Below are 12,656 nucleotides of genomic sequence, written 5' to 3' on the forward strand. Positions count from 1 at the left end.
ATTCGTAACCAGGGCACGATTTAAAGATGAGCTTGAAAGTAACGTCGAAAATTTGAATGGCACCTCACATAGGTTTGCAATAGACAAAATTAATAATGAACTTCGTCTTAATGTGTTCAGCATTGAGACGGTACACATAGAAAATCTAGCATTCCCTATCTTTTGTATCTCTCGACTGACTTATCGATCTGCATCCTGTGTACTTCAGTTTGCTGAATGATAAAACGTGCTATTTATACCAGCGTTCTTCACAGCGCGTTTCACGTTGTTTATGATTATTTTTGCAGTGAATTAAAACGAAACCTGTTTTACATTTCTATTCGACGTTAGTTTTCTGTGGATAACATAAAATATATTAACGAGGTAAGGTGCTGATCTCTGTAGCATACAGTCATGTTGTTGTTGTTTTTGTCAATATTAATTTGATCAATTTATTCAAACTGTTAACCTATACATGACTTATTATTATCTTAATCAAATCATGTGCACTCGACATATCGATATCGTTATGCTAATGAATTCATGAAATGTTTCTAAATGCATTTATACATATTATTAAAAGGCATGGAAAAAACTGCAATCTCTTGTATTCATATTTACATATAAGTAAATATAGCCAGCGCACTTTACGCTGTAAGATCGTGTTATCGGGTAGAGTTATATAATCGGTATTTTGTGTCTTTGTAGTAAGTCGATATAGTACAAAGCGTTTTTGTACACTGCGAAAAACGTAAGTTCTATTGTTTCATATGTATATAAGATAACGTCAAGTTATGTTAATGTAAACACGAATCTTGCGTTAACAATAGTCTGTTTTCCTGTATTCTGTTCAAAACTTTAAAGCTCAGGTTAGGAGTTCTAATTTAATTAAACCACTTCCTCTTTCGTTTTCAGATGCAACTTGAAGTGACTTCGGACGCATACATGCAATATGCGTTATTTTGTGTAAAGGATGTTGCTGTTTTTAAATGTTTATTTAAGTTATTGTGTTGTTTACATTATGTAAAACATTTATCGGATAACATTTTTTAAGTCCGTTATTGTTCGTTATTCTGAATATCTAGTTTCAGCTGTTTCGCTTTCACTGTTAAAGTATGTGTATTGAATCTTACAGCTGTTTCGCTTTCACTGTCAAAGTACGTGGATAGTTTATTACATTCCACTACTCCTTTTTGGGGTACGATGGTCATTTGCTTAATATATTGCTCTAGTGTCTCCTACCGATGTAACCAGGGAACTATAGGTATACCTATTGTCCTCCCGTTCGTCTGTCTGTATGACCGGTTTTCCGCCCTAATCTTGATCTTGCGATAACTGAAACTGTACTTGAACTAAGTTGATGAAGCTCGGTGTGTGCATAGAGGCTACGATGGGGAATGTGCGTGTTATTTCACGCTTTTTTCGTCGGTTAAAAGGAGGTTGCTATGGTTACTGAAATAATTAAAAACTTAAATCTGGATCATGCGATAACTCAAAAAGTACTTAAGTAGGTTTATGAAACTTGGTAAGTGGCCAGAGGGTCGATTGGGTAATATTTACATGAGTTCGTGTGTTCTTTGTTTGACATGACATGGTTACACAAACATCCACAAACTAAAATCTGGATCATGCTATAAGTCAAACAGAACGTAAACTAGGTGGATTAAACTTGTTAGTTTTGTCCGTCAATGCGTCTTTCGTCGAAAATTGTGGGTCTTGCTTTAACGAAGGAAGTACAAGCTAATTTTATTGAACTCTCTGCGTGGACAGATATCCATTTCGGGAATATGCAGCAGACAAAACTGAAATTACAAAAAAAATGTGGTTGATAGGGTTACATAGTAAAAACTATAATATTGGCACAGCGGCAACTCAAAAAGTACATAAACTAGGTTTATGAACGTGGTATGTGAATAGAGGTCCGTATGGTAAATACGCACGTAATTTATGTTTGTTCGTCAGACCAAAATTCTCGTTGCTATTTTCATAGAAGTAATTGAAAAGTAAAATCTGCATCCTGTCATAACTGACAAGTATTTTGGCTGGATTAACGCAACTTGTGGCGATACTTTCTAACGTCGACAATATTAATCCGGAATGATACTTATATTATGTCTGTGATAAAAAATAGTGTTTTCTTTTATTCTCCAGATTAAAAATGACGATTTTATGTCATTTTATTTACAAAGTGACTTTATTTATGTTTCAGTTGGCAGAAATTAGTTTAGGATGGCTAGTGGAAAAGAAGTTGCAGATGAAAAGAATATGTCTGTTATTCTACACAAAGGCCTGACATCATTATGGCTGGATGAAGTTTGCACCGATTTTGAAATTGAAACTGATACAAAAACATTCCGCTGCCACAAAGTAGTTCTTGCTTCCGTCTCGGACTACTTTCGCGCCATGTTTAATTCGGGAATGTCCGAAATGGCGAGCAACAAGGCGACGTTTGAAGATATTTCTGCAGGAACATTTGATATGCTGTTTACCATTCTTTACTCACTAAAGCAGGGCAAGACTGTGTTTGACAATAAAACAGATGAAGACGTTTCAGAACTTCTTAAAGTAGCCAACCGATTTCAAATGAAATTTCTAGAAGACATGTGCGTGCATTTCTTAGAATACAGCATGACTGTTAGCAACTGTGTAGAACGATGGAAGACAGGTCAATTAATGTTATGTGACCAGGTGACCGGGATGGCGCAGGAATTTATTCTTGAAAATTTCGATTCAATAATCAAGGAGTCCATTTTCTTGACCTTAGAAGTTGATGACCTGCTTGACATCCTGAGTGATTTAAATTTAAACGTTGACAAAGAAGAGTCGGTGTGGTCGGCAATTAAGAAGTGGATCGATTTTGACAAAGACGCCCGCGAAAAACATTTTATGGCGCTTTTGAAGACTTGTTGTCTATCGGAAATTAATAACGATTTTTTAGTTGAAAAGATAGCATTTGAACCTATCGTAAGACGCAATGACGAGGCGTCTGCCTTAGTTCAGGAGGCACTGTCTGTTTCGAAACATCCGGGTGGCCATGGCAACATCGAATTAACATTTCGAAATTGCTCCAAAAAACAACAGACGCTTATTCTGTTATGCGAAGATGACGAACGGTCGAAGACTGATGGCGATATAATCAAGCGTTGCGCAATAGAAGAAATTGATGTGAATGTATACTCAATAGATATTTGGACTGACAGATGTAAATCGCTACCACCGTTGAAAGGTGTGGGGAAAAGTCTGGCTTGCTGCGTCCATGGCGAAAGTTTGTACGTGGTCGGCGGACGACGTGGCACGTTGACGAGGTATAACGGAAACTCACAGACGTGGAAAACGCTGAGCGAATTGTCGACGCCTCTTCAAGGTCACACAATATCAGCGACCGACACATGTATGTTCGTGATGGGTGGGAAATCCAAATTTCACGCAAATAACAAGGTGTATGCGTACAGTTTCGATACAGAAAAGTGGACCGAGGCGGGAGAACTGATGGCGCCCGTTTTCGGAGCATCTTCAGTCGCTGTTAAAGGCATTATTTACGTCATCGGCGGAGAATTCAGACGCGAACCAACAGACTGCATTCAGACGTACGACCCACTAGAGGAAATATCCAGTATATTATGTTCCCTACCAACCCTTTGCGCATTTTCGCGGTCCGTCTGTCGCGGAGAGTTTCTGTATATAGTATCAGCAAGGGGCGAGGTCGTCAAAGTGTCCACCGAGACAGCGAAGTGCGAAACGATTGCATCCATTCCTCACTTCAACCGCACTAATTTCGGAATCGATCTTCGAAATGGTAAATTATCAATATTTGGTGGCAAGTCGCATGCTGTGGCCCGAAAGACTGAAGCAGAGAATAGAAACACTGGTTATAGCGATGCTGCGGAACGGGATACAGAAGAAGGCGACGTTGCTGCGGAACGGGATACAGAAGAAGGCGACGATGCTACTGATGGCGCGCGGTCTTTAAGAACGAAACAAGATTTGAGTTCCCATGATGACCCGCTTGTTCCTGACGTCCCACCGGACCGTGCAGTCCTTGTCGTGGACATTAAGACAGGCGAGATAACTTGTGGGAAACCTCTCACTACCGGCATGGAGGTGCTGGGATGTGGACTCCTTGTACATACGCGAAAATCCGTGAAACCAATTCAGATTGGGCCTCACAAACCAATCGGTCGCAAAATACCCGGCACATAAATAAACTGCATGTCCTGCAATTGTCATCTCACTACGTCCCAAATATACCCCAAATGTACTGTGATGCATCAATATTTACTTATTTATCCTATGATACTGTAATACATGTGTATATGCTGAAATAACAATATTTTATACATTTAAAATCTTTATTTTCACTACAGCTGTGTTGCTTATGCGCACAATACATAAAATACTTGCCTCCAATTGTTATCAAGTAGTTGTTTTATATAATAGTATGTTGTATGGACGTGGTTTGTGCGATAGATGTCAGATTTTGCTAGATGCATTCGTTTGTTATGTTTGTTGTTGTAGTGTTTTATGGTTATACATGGTATTTAATTTGTTTACCTTGTTCAATTTTTATAATTTTCTATACAACTTTTGCTGCATTTAATCTGCTCCACCGATGGGAAGTAAACGCAAGAAACCGAACATAACTGTATTCAAGGATGTTGAACAGATAATCTCTTATTATGGCGTATATTGACTCGGTTTTTCTAATTGGAATGAAAGTGTTTTATCATGGTTGCGGGCCCCATGTATCGAGGAATTAGGAAACTAACCTGACAGGTATGGGGGTGCACACTAGCAAACAAAAATTATATTTTTTACCTCTAAGCGACTCTACTCTTTTTTTAATCAATAATAGTACAAAACACTGCGCTAATCTGATACAGTAGTCAATATATAGCCAATATGACATTTAAATATTTTTTCTGTTACGAAATAAATGCAAAGTAGAAACTGATGGAATATCGATCTTTGTCATATCCCCCCTCCCCCCTCCGCCTAGAAGTCTAACTATTTTTATGTTCCCCACTATAGTAGTGGGGGACATATTGTTTTTGCCCTGTCTGTTGGTTGGTCTGTTGGTTGGTTTGCGCCAACTTTAACATTTGCAATAACTTTTGCAATATTGAAGATAGCAACTTGATATTTGGCATGCATATGTATCTCATAGAGCTGCACATTTTGAGTGGTGAAAGGTCAAGGTCATCCTTCAAGGTCAAAGGTCAAATATATGGGTCAAAATTGCTCATTTAATGTACATTTTTGCAATGTTTCAATATTCAAGATAGCAACTTGATATTTGGCATGCATGTGTATCTCATGGAGCTGCACATTTTGAGTGGTGAAAGGTCAAGGTCTTCCTTCAAGGTCAGAGGTCAAATATATGTGTCCGAAATCGCTCAGTTTATGAGTACTTTTGCAATATTGAAGATAGCAACTTGATACTTGGCATACATGTGTATCTCATGGAGCTGCACATTTTGAGTGGTGAAAGGTCAAGGTCAAGGTCATCCTTCAAGGTCAAATATATGGGTCAAAATTGCCCATGTTATGTCACTTCTGCAATATTGAAGCTAGCAATTTTATATTTGACATGCATGTGTATCTCATGAAGCTGCACATTTTGAGTGGTGAAGGGTCAAGGTCAAGATCATCCTTCAAGATCAAACGTCATATACGGGGACATAGTGTTTCACAAACACATCTTGTTTATTTATTATCAGTAAAGGGACATAAGATTGTTTTGATTGCCATCAAGTCTTTAGTGAGTTTTATCGCCCTTTGTGCTCGTATAAATATAATAAATCCACACACAATTTAACGCAAAAACTAGAACCACAGACGTTTGTTGGGCAAATCATAGATTCTTATCGAGTCCATTACTGGAATAGAGTACTGCTATAATTGATTATTATTTTTAATTTAATTTATTTAATTATTTATATTTATTATATTTAAACAGTTTTAATGTGTTTATAATTTAATGACGTTATTATATTTGCTGGATAACACGTTTTTAAAATTCCATTTGTATAAAAGTCCTTTAATAAATACTAAACAGTTGTATTTGTGATAATTGAGAATTTAACGTCAATGCACCCCGGCTGGATTGACTGATCTTAAAAACAACTCGATGCAAGTCACGCTGGGTATGCGAATACTTCGTTGACGGATGACACTTTACTAACAGAGAACAACAAAAGCCACGCGCGAGAGGTGAGTTCTTCAGCTTTTTCGGCGTAAGCTGCATAAGCCAGCTTTTCACCTTAGCCTGACCTTTGTAAGTGTCCAATAAAATTCCAATAAAATTTCCCGCGGCTAGGTACGAATGAATACACTTCATTTATTCCATTGGCTGATTTGAGTATACCACCAGAACATTGGAAACATATCCGCGTCTTTGTAACACTGTTTTACTGTATGAAACAATTTTATCTCGAATGAAAAGGCTTAATAGATAGAACAGTTTTACACTCAATTCTCGACATCAATACAGTTTGTGCGTACACCTTTTATTTTCAGAGTATTACCAGCGCAAGAGCGTTTATACTTAAAAGGCTATGTTCTCATATTTAGTACTTACTTCCTTATTCCTGTCAACATGTTAACATGTAAAAGTATAAAGAGCAGCGGAAGCGAGGCCTCACTTTAAAGCATTGCATTTCAACCCGCGAGGTATATCGGGTCAATTCGCGGACATTCAGAGTTTATATACAGGTCATCACCGGAGTTGGCGGCGAGTAAAATAATCGTTATATAATAAAGACGCTATCCGTGAACTAGGTGACCTGGAATTTTCTTTAGACCAGAAATATGTTAAATGAAGATATTCAGCAATATAATTATGGTATGTAAATAATAGATTCTTAATGTGTTTTCAACAATACAATGATAAATATTATTGTTGATAAATTTAACAATAATTATTCGTCCATATTGCCTAATGTACTAAAGTGATATTATGAGCATGTAACAGTTTATAGGTGTCTATCGCAACCGTTGATTATTTTTGATGTTTCTACTTCATATACACTTATATTAATTAATGCAGCATCATCATACTAAAACAATATACCAGAAAGAGAAAAATAATGCATTTGAATATCAACCGTACTTTCGTTTGATAACTGATCATGCGTTTACGAGTTAAACCTAAATTTAGTTTTAGTGCAGATTTGTTCATACGACACAAAGACACGAAATTGTTTTACGGATCATTTCAGCTTACAGGACTGGGTGGGTCACGTAAGAATATCGAATATAAAATATATTTTTATAAACAACTGGTAGCAAGGTGAGTTGCAGATAATTAATCAGTCACCACATTTTAACTAACTTTTTTGACCTGTTAATTCTTTTCAGCTCAATTCAACAGTGCAAAATGCCCTTAATATCACTTTAAGCATTAGCACGATGATAATTGATACTGTTAATAATCGAATCAAATAGCAATGCCCGACAAACCACTAAAACAGGTTTGTTCGAAGAACGCGCCTATAAATACGGATACTTCTCGTGTGGCCGGTTGACTCATATGTTTAAATTTCACTTCCATTCTTCTTTTGGTTTTCTGTTTTGTATCTATAGGTTTATGACCAGCAATATGTTATAATGTAAAATAAGCCGCGAAAACTCCCCGTAACATCCCGTACTGCGTGTGATGCAGCTAAGAACTGCACAGAAAAAGACATTCGCTATACTTGATCTCATTCATTAAACTATTTACGCCGTATATCTTTTTTAAAGATATTTCTTGTTTGTATTTATGTTCTGTTTATTTGGTTTTTAGACACAGAACATTGTTTGGGTGATTAATGGTATAGCACTTCGTATTGCGAAGAAAGAAATTAGCGGAAAAACGCTAAATTATTAAAACAAAACGATATAATTCCATCGATTAGCAGCATGAATTAAATGATCAGTACATATTTTAACAAAATAAACATACTTGGAAATAAATCAAGAACGTGCTTACTATTCGAAATAAAAGATCAATATATCCAGTAATGTTACAACATGTTACATTTTAGTTTACTAATGCATTTGAGAAAATTCAAATGTTTTAAGAGTCGCATGCACATTTTTCATCTGCACTTCGTTTACCGATCATCTAAAAAAACAATGGCACTTCGTTTCCCGACATCTAGACACTTTTTTCCAGATATAACACACTCGTTTTTTGTGAATCAAAAATGCAGAATTCGCTGTGGAATACTGTTAAAGTAAGCAGGCAATAAATAAAAATGTATGTACTTAGTACGCAAATAAAAAACGAATTACCGAAGCATGTTCTTATCCCTTTGAAATATGATTATGAATTGGTATAAATGTGAAAGATAAATCTTAAACAAATTGGATATGTCTAATCTATATGACCATATATTTTAAATTACGTTCTAAACGGTTGATCTAAAGCATTTATCTTTATGTCCAAATGAAGGTACTAAGGCTATTTACTAATATATTAGATAGCATGTCATGAATGATCACTCTGCTTAAACTGCCTCTCAGAGATTAATATCAGCAGCGATGCAGGTCCGAAATTCTATTGGAACTTTTTTGCTCAATGCCAGTAAACGAAAATAGCAATAAAAGAACGGGCGGGGTCGATTTAATCACACGACTGATGTTAAAAGTTATGCATATCCGTCTTTGTTTTTAATATAAACACAACACATGCTGCATATGAAGTTGCATATAAGTGACACAATTATTTATTACAGAATGAGTGCATCGGAGCTAATGAATGCCGCCGACGGTTCGTTGTTGGACATTAGTTTAGAAGAAGAATTGTGTACAAGCGAACGGTTCTCGTGTGGAATTTGTTAGGCCAGTTATGCTAGGAAAGCCTACTTGAAGCGTCCTTTGAAGACACATGAGGATGGATGCAAAAAGTGCTCAGTGTGCACTCAGTTCTTTAAGACTGAGGAAGATAAAAGGAAACACATCGAGGACGAACATAGGCCAATCATGTGCGAAAGTTGTGGAAAGGTTTTTTCCACTCGTAACTACATGGAATTCCATCTAGATACCACTTCTGATCAAGTTTGGTGAAGATCGGATGAAAACCGAGAGAGCGGACTCATAATACGGACCGACCGACCGACAGACCGACAGACAGACAAGTTCTACTTCGTTTGTGGGGGGTATACTTAGTACTGACTCCATAATATGACATTTAAACATTTTATGTACGCATTCCTTTTTTCCAGAATCAGTTGTTTTTACGATTTAATTTTACCCTTGTTTCTTTAAACTCAACCAATACAGTGATTTAGGGCCAGGTGAATCGCACTTCGAGCAAACGTTAGCGTTGCGTAAAGGGAAGTGCTCCCTATAAGTAGGGCTCAAAATTAAGGGAGTTTTACCATTCTCTTTAATTTTGTTGCTACGCATAAGTATCGTCTTGATGATGCGATTCAAATAAGCACAACCGACATAGGATTTTATGAAGAACAAATGTGTATATGCCTCATAAAGACCCCTTCACTACCGTTATCTAGAGCCCTGCTATCAGTAAAATTAAACACGATTGTGTTGATCCGCATTATCCGTTGTATTTTCATTTCTCTGAATCTCAAGTAACCAATAAAAAACAAGTTCATTATGTACACATTTATTTAATAATAAATATTATCTTATTTGAAAATTGCAATTATAATAAACATAGTATAAATTAATAGTAATGTGATTTTTGAAAAATATATTTTCAAAATGTTTCGTATGAATAGCCATAATATAAATAAATGCATTTAAGGTAGAAGATAAAACTCAGTTATTAGAGTGCCCGCTTTGTTGAAAGTCTCCGTAATCTGAAGTGCCCTTTATCGGAAAACAAAGTGCCTGCAACTTTATGTATGCCACCTATTACAACATGCACTATCTTTGTTTATATTTCATTGAATACTATCAAATTTCAGTATTTGAAGCACAGTGATTACTCTACATGCTGGAATAGCAAACAAATTCTTGCAATAATTCAAGTAGTTTTATTTTGTTAAAATGTTTACTGTTCATCCAGTTTATGCTGTTTTCCGATCGAATTTTCTATTATTTGGGCAAAACTGTACCATTCTTCCGTGAAATTGTGTATTCCCAATACATAAGGATACACCATTTATCAACTCGACCATGTGTCTTGTCTTAAAAACTAATCTTTAGGATATAACTTTAAATAAAGAAGAGGAACTTACCTCTCGCGCGTGGCGTTTGTTGTTCTCTGTTAGTGAAGTGCCATCCGTCAACGAAGTATTCGCATACCCGGCGTGAAGTGAGCATTCAGATGTGAATGCAGCTTTTCATAAATGAGACCGGAAACCAAATCAGATAAACATATGAGGTAAACGTGTTTTATTGCATCGGCCAAACCATTGCAATCTAATGATAAATCGTTTGCTACAGACCTCTTTTCAGAATGCTTTAGAATAGACGTGTCCTCCGCGTAAATCATACAGTTTTCAAATGCGGACATATGGGACAATAGTATAGCACATGTTATGTGTTATAAGTCCTGAGTGTGTGTATCACATCAGTGCTGTTGTCGTTATAGTTGCGATATATTAGTGTAATTCATTTTCAAATCAAAACAACGTCTGTTGCTCAAAGTTAAATATAAACTACATCAGTATGCATGTCCTACTTTACGTGCTTAGGAGAAAGTCGCGGGCATTCTAGCACGTTAAATATGCACATGTTTTGGTAACAAGAATTCGTCAAAGAATGCAACCAAGATGTTCTTAAATTATATCATATGGTTTGAATAAAGCATGCACTTCTGTTAAGTCATAGAATAAAAATGTTCTTTGCTGTTAACAGAATATACGGGTATGAACCAAGGTAAAATATGAAAAATGCGTCGTCAATCATTTCTATCAAAATCAATTTTGTAATAAGAGCAATGTATTAAAGTATGACGCACCTAAGACATCAGTTTAACCCATTTATGCCTAGCGTATAGAAAAAAGGCCTTGGCAAACAGCGTAGACCCAGATGAGACGCCGCATGATGCGGCGTCCCATCAGGGTCTGCGCTGTTTGCTTAAAGGAAGTTCTGTAAAAAAATATTCTAAATATAGAAATACATGTACTGGACATCCCTAATTTTGGGAAAAAAATGATCCAATTTAGAAGAATGTGAGAGTCCACTAGGCATAAATGGGTTAATTTAAGGCAATGCGGATTGTTTCAATTTTATTTGTTACTGTCGAGATGTAGGTCGACTGGCATTATTTCAGTTTTACAGTGAGGTTTTTTAACGTGTAATAACGCTTACCCACTGCGAAACAAAGAGTCCGACAGTGACACGAACATTTCATGTCTAAACAGCTGTGAAAAGTACATCGAAATACAAAACCAGAGAAATGTATTCAACACTATTATAGCAGTCATTCACCGGAAAGATTTGTTTATTTTGTCGATAAAAAATTAATTATGCTTCGACTGTGGAAAAAAATATTCCCAGATGTAAGGCAAGCCCAAATTAACGCGAGAATTAATATCTAACTTCGTAAAGGAAGACCATATAACAACAGTACAAAAGCGATTTGTTTAACCGCCTTCCAAAGTTGTTCCCCCTTATCAAACGAAACTCGTGTTCGACGTGCAATTCTTCAGATTCAGCCTATTTTCTGATCCAGTGAGTCATATGTGTTGTCCTTCAGTACGTGAACTTTTGTAAGTCTGTACGACTGCTGTTATGTTTTGCAAGGGCTTGTGTGTGTGCGCTTAGCTAGATTTATTAATAGGCTCTTGATTGAAAGAAGTTTACAGTGTCGCTCAAAAGGCAATGAGTAAAGATATTCTTTGAAATGCTCTTATCATAAGAGTAATGCATTTGTACCACGTACTTATTTACGGCGGCATAAAGGGGACATAGGAAATATTTTATTTAACTATTTCTATGCGTGCGCACGTCGTAGCTATGACGTGCGCACGCGGTAGATATGACGTGTGCACGTCATAGTTATGACGTGCCCACGTCATAGCTTTGACGTGCGCACGTCATAGTTATGACGTGCACACGCCATAGTTATCACATGCGCTCGTCATAACTATGACGTGCGTACGTCATAGAAATAGTGAAATAAAATATTTCCTATATTATATTATTTAAATATTTCTATGACGTGCGCGCGTCATAGTTATGACGTGCGCACGTCAAGGCTATGACGTGCGCACGTCATAACTATGGCGTGCGCACGTCATAGCTATCGTTTGCGCACGTCATAGCCTTGACGTGCGTAACTCATAACTTTGACGTGCGCACCTCATAGCTACGACGTGCGCACGTCATAGAGACTGTCAACTAAAATATTGTCTATGCCCCCTTTATGCAACTCTATGACGTGCGCACGTCATAGCTATGACGTTCGCACGTCATAGAGACTGTTAAATAAAATATTGCCTATGTCCCCTTTATGCCACCGTACTTATTACTTAAATTATTCAGGAAAATATTGTTATATCATTTGCAATTTAGATTGTTCTTACTAATTATCTTGAATTTGCAAACAGGCATTCTCGTTTTGTTGACTACACAAGATAGCAACCGTGGTGTTTGGTGTTCATAAACTATCGACTTGCAACAAATCAAATTATAGATAAGCGAGCTCTTATCTAAGTTGAGATGGGCATTAACTCATAATTTCCATCAGTATTACGTGTCTTTGTAGTTTTAAACCCAGT

At 36.7% G+C, this 12,656-nt stretch overlaps 1 protein-coding gene and 1 long non-coding RNA gene across 7 annotated transcripts in view; one reads left to right on the forward strand and one right to left on the reverse strand.

Annotated features, from left to right (window-relative positions):
- The window catches only part of LOC127861407 (uncharacterized), a 132,245-nt gene that overhangs the window by 24,038 nt on the left and 95,551 nt on the right, over positions 1-12,656 (reverse strand). The gene's annotated exons all lie outside the window — the stretch shown is intronic.
- On the forward strand, positions 201-4,396 carry LOC127861385 (ectoderm-neural cortex protein 1-like). Of its 6 annotated transcripts, XM_052399820.1 has the most exons (4): positions 273-363; positions 688-730; positions 895-945; positions 2,189-4,396. In XM_052399820.1, exon 4 carries the CDS (start codon positions 2,209-2,211, stop codon positions 4,177-4,179), a length of 1,971 nt encoding a protein of 656 aa, XP_052255780.1. In that variant the 5' UTR covers positions 273-363; positions 688-730; positions 895-945; positions 2,189-2,208; the 3' UTR covers positions 4,180-4,396. The 6 variants fall into 6 exon arrangements, with proteins under 6 accessions (XP_052255779.1, XP_052255780.1, XP_052255781.1 ...); XM_052399821.1 differs by lacking the exon at positions 273-363 and having other exon boundaries at positions 417-730; XM_052399819.1 differs by lacking the exons at positions 688-730; positions 895-945 and having other exon boundaries at positions 201-363.

Source organism: Dreissena polymorpha, chromosome 16 (assembly GCF_020536995.1).
Source record: "Dreissena polymorpha isolate Duluth1 chromosome 16, UMN_Dpol_1.0, whole genome shotgun sequence".
In the NCBI taxonomy this organism is placed as follows: Eukaryota; Metazoa; Mollusca; class Bivalvia; order Myida; family Dreissenidae; genus Dreissena; species Dreissena polymorpha.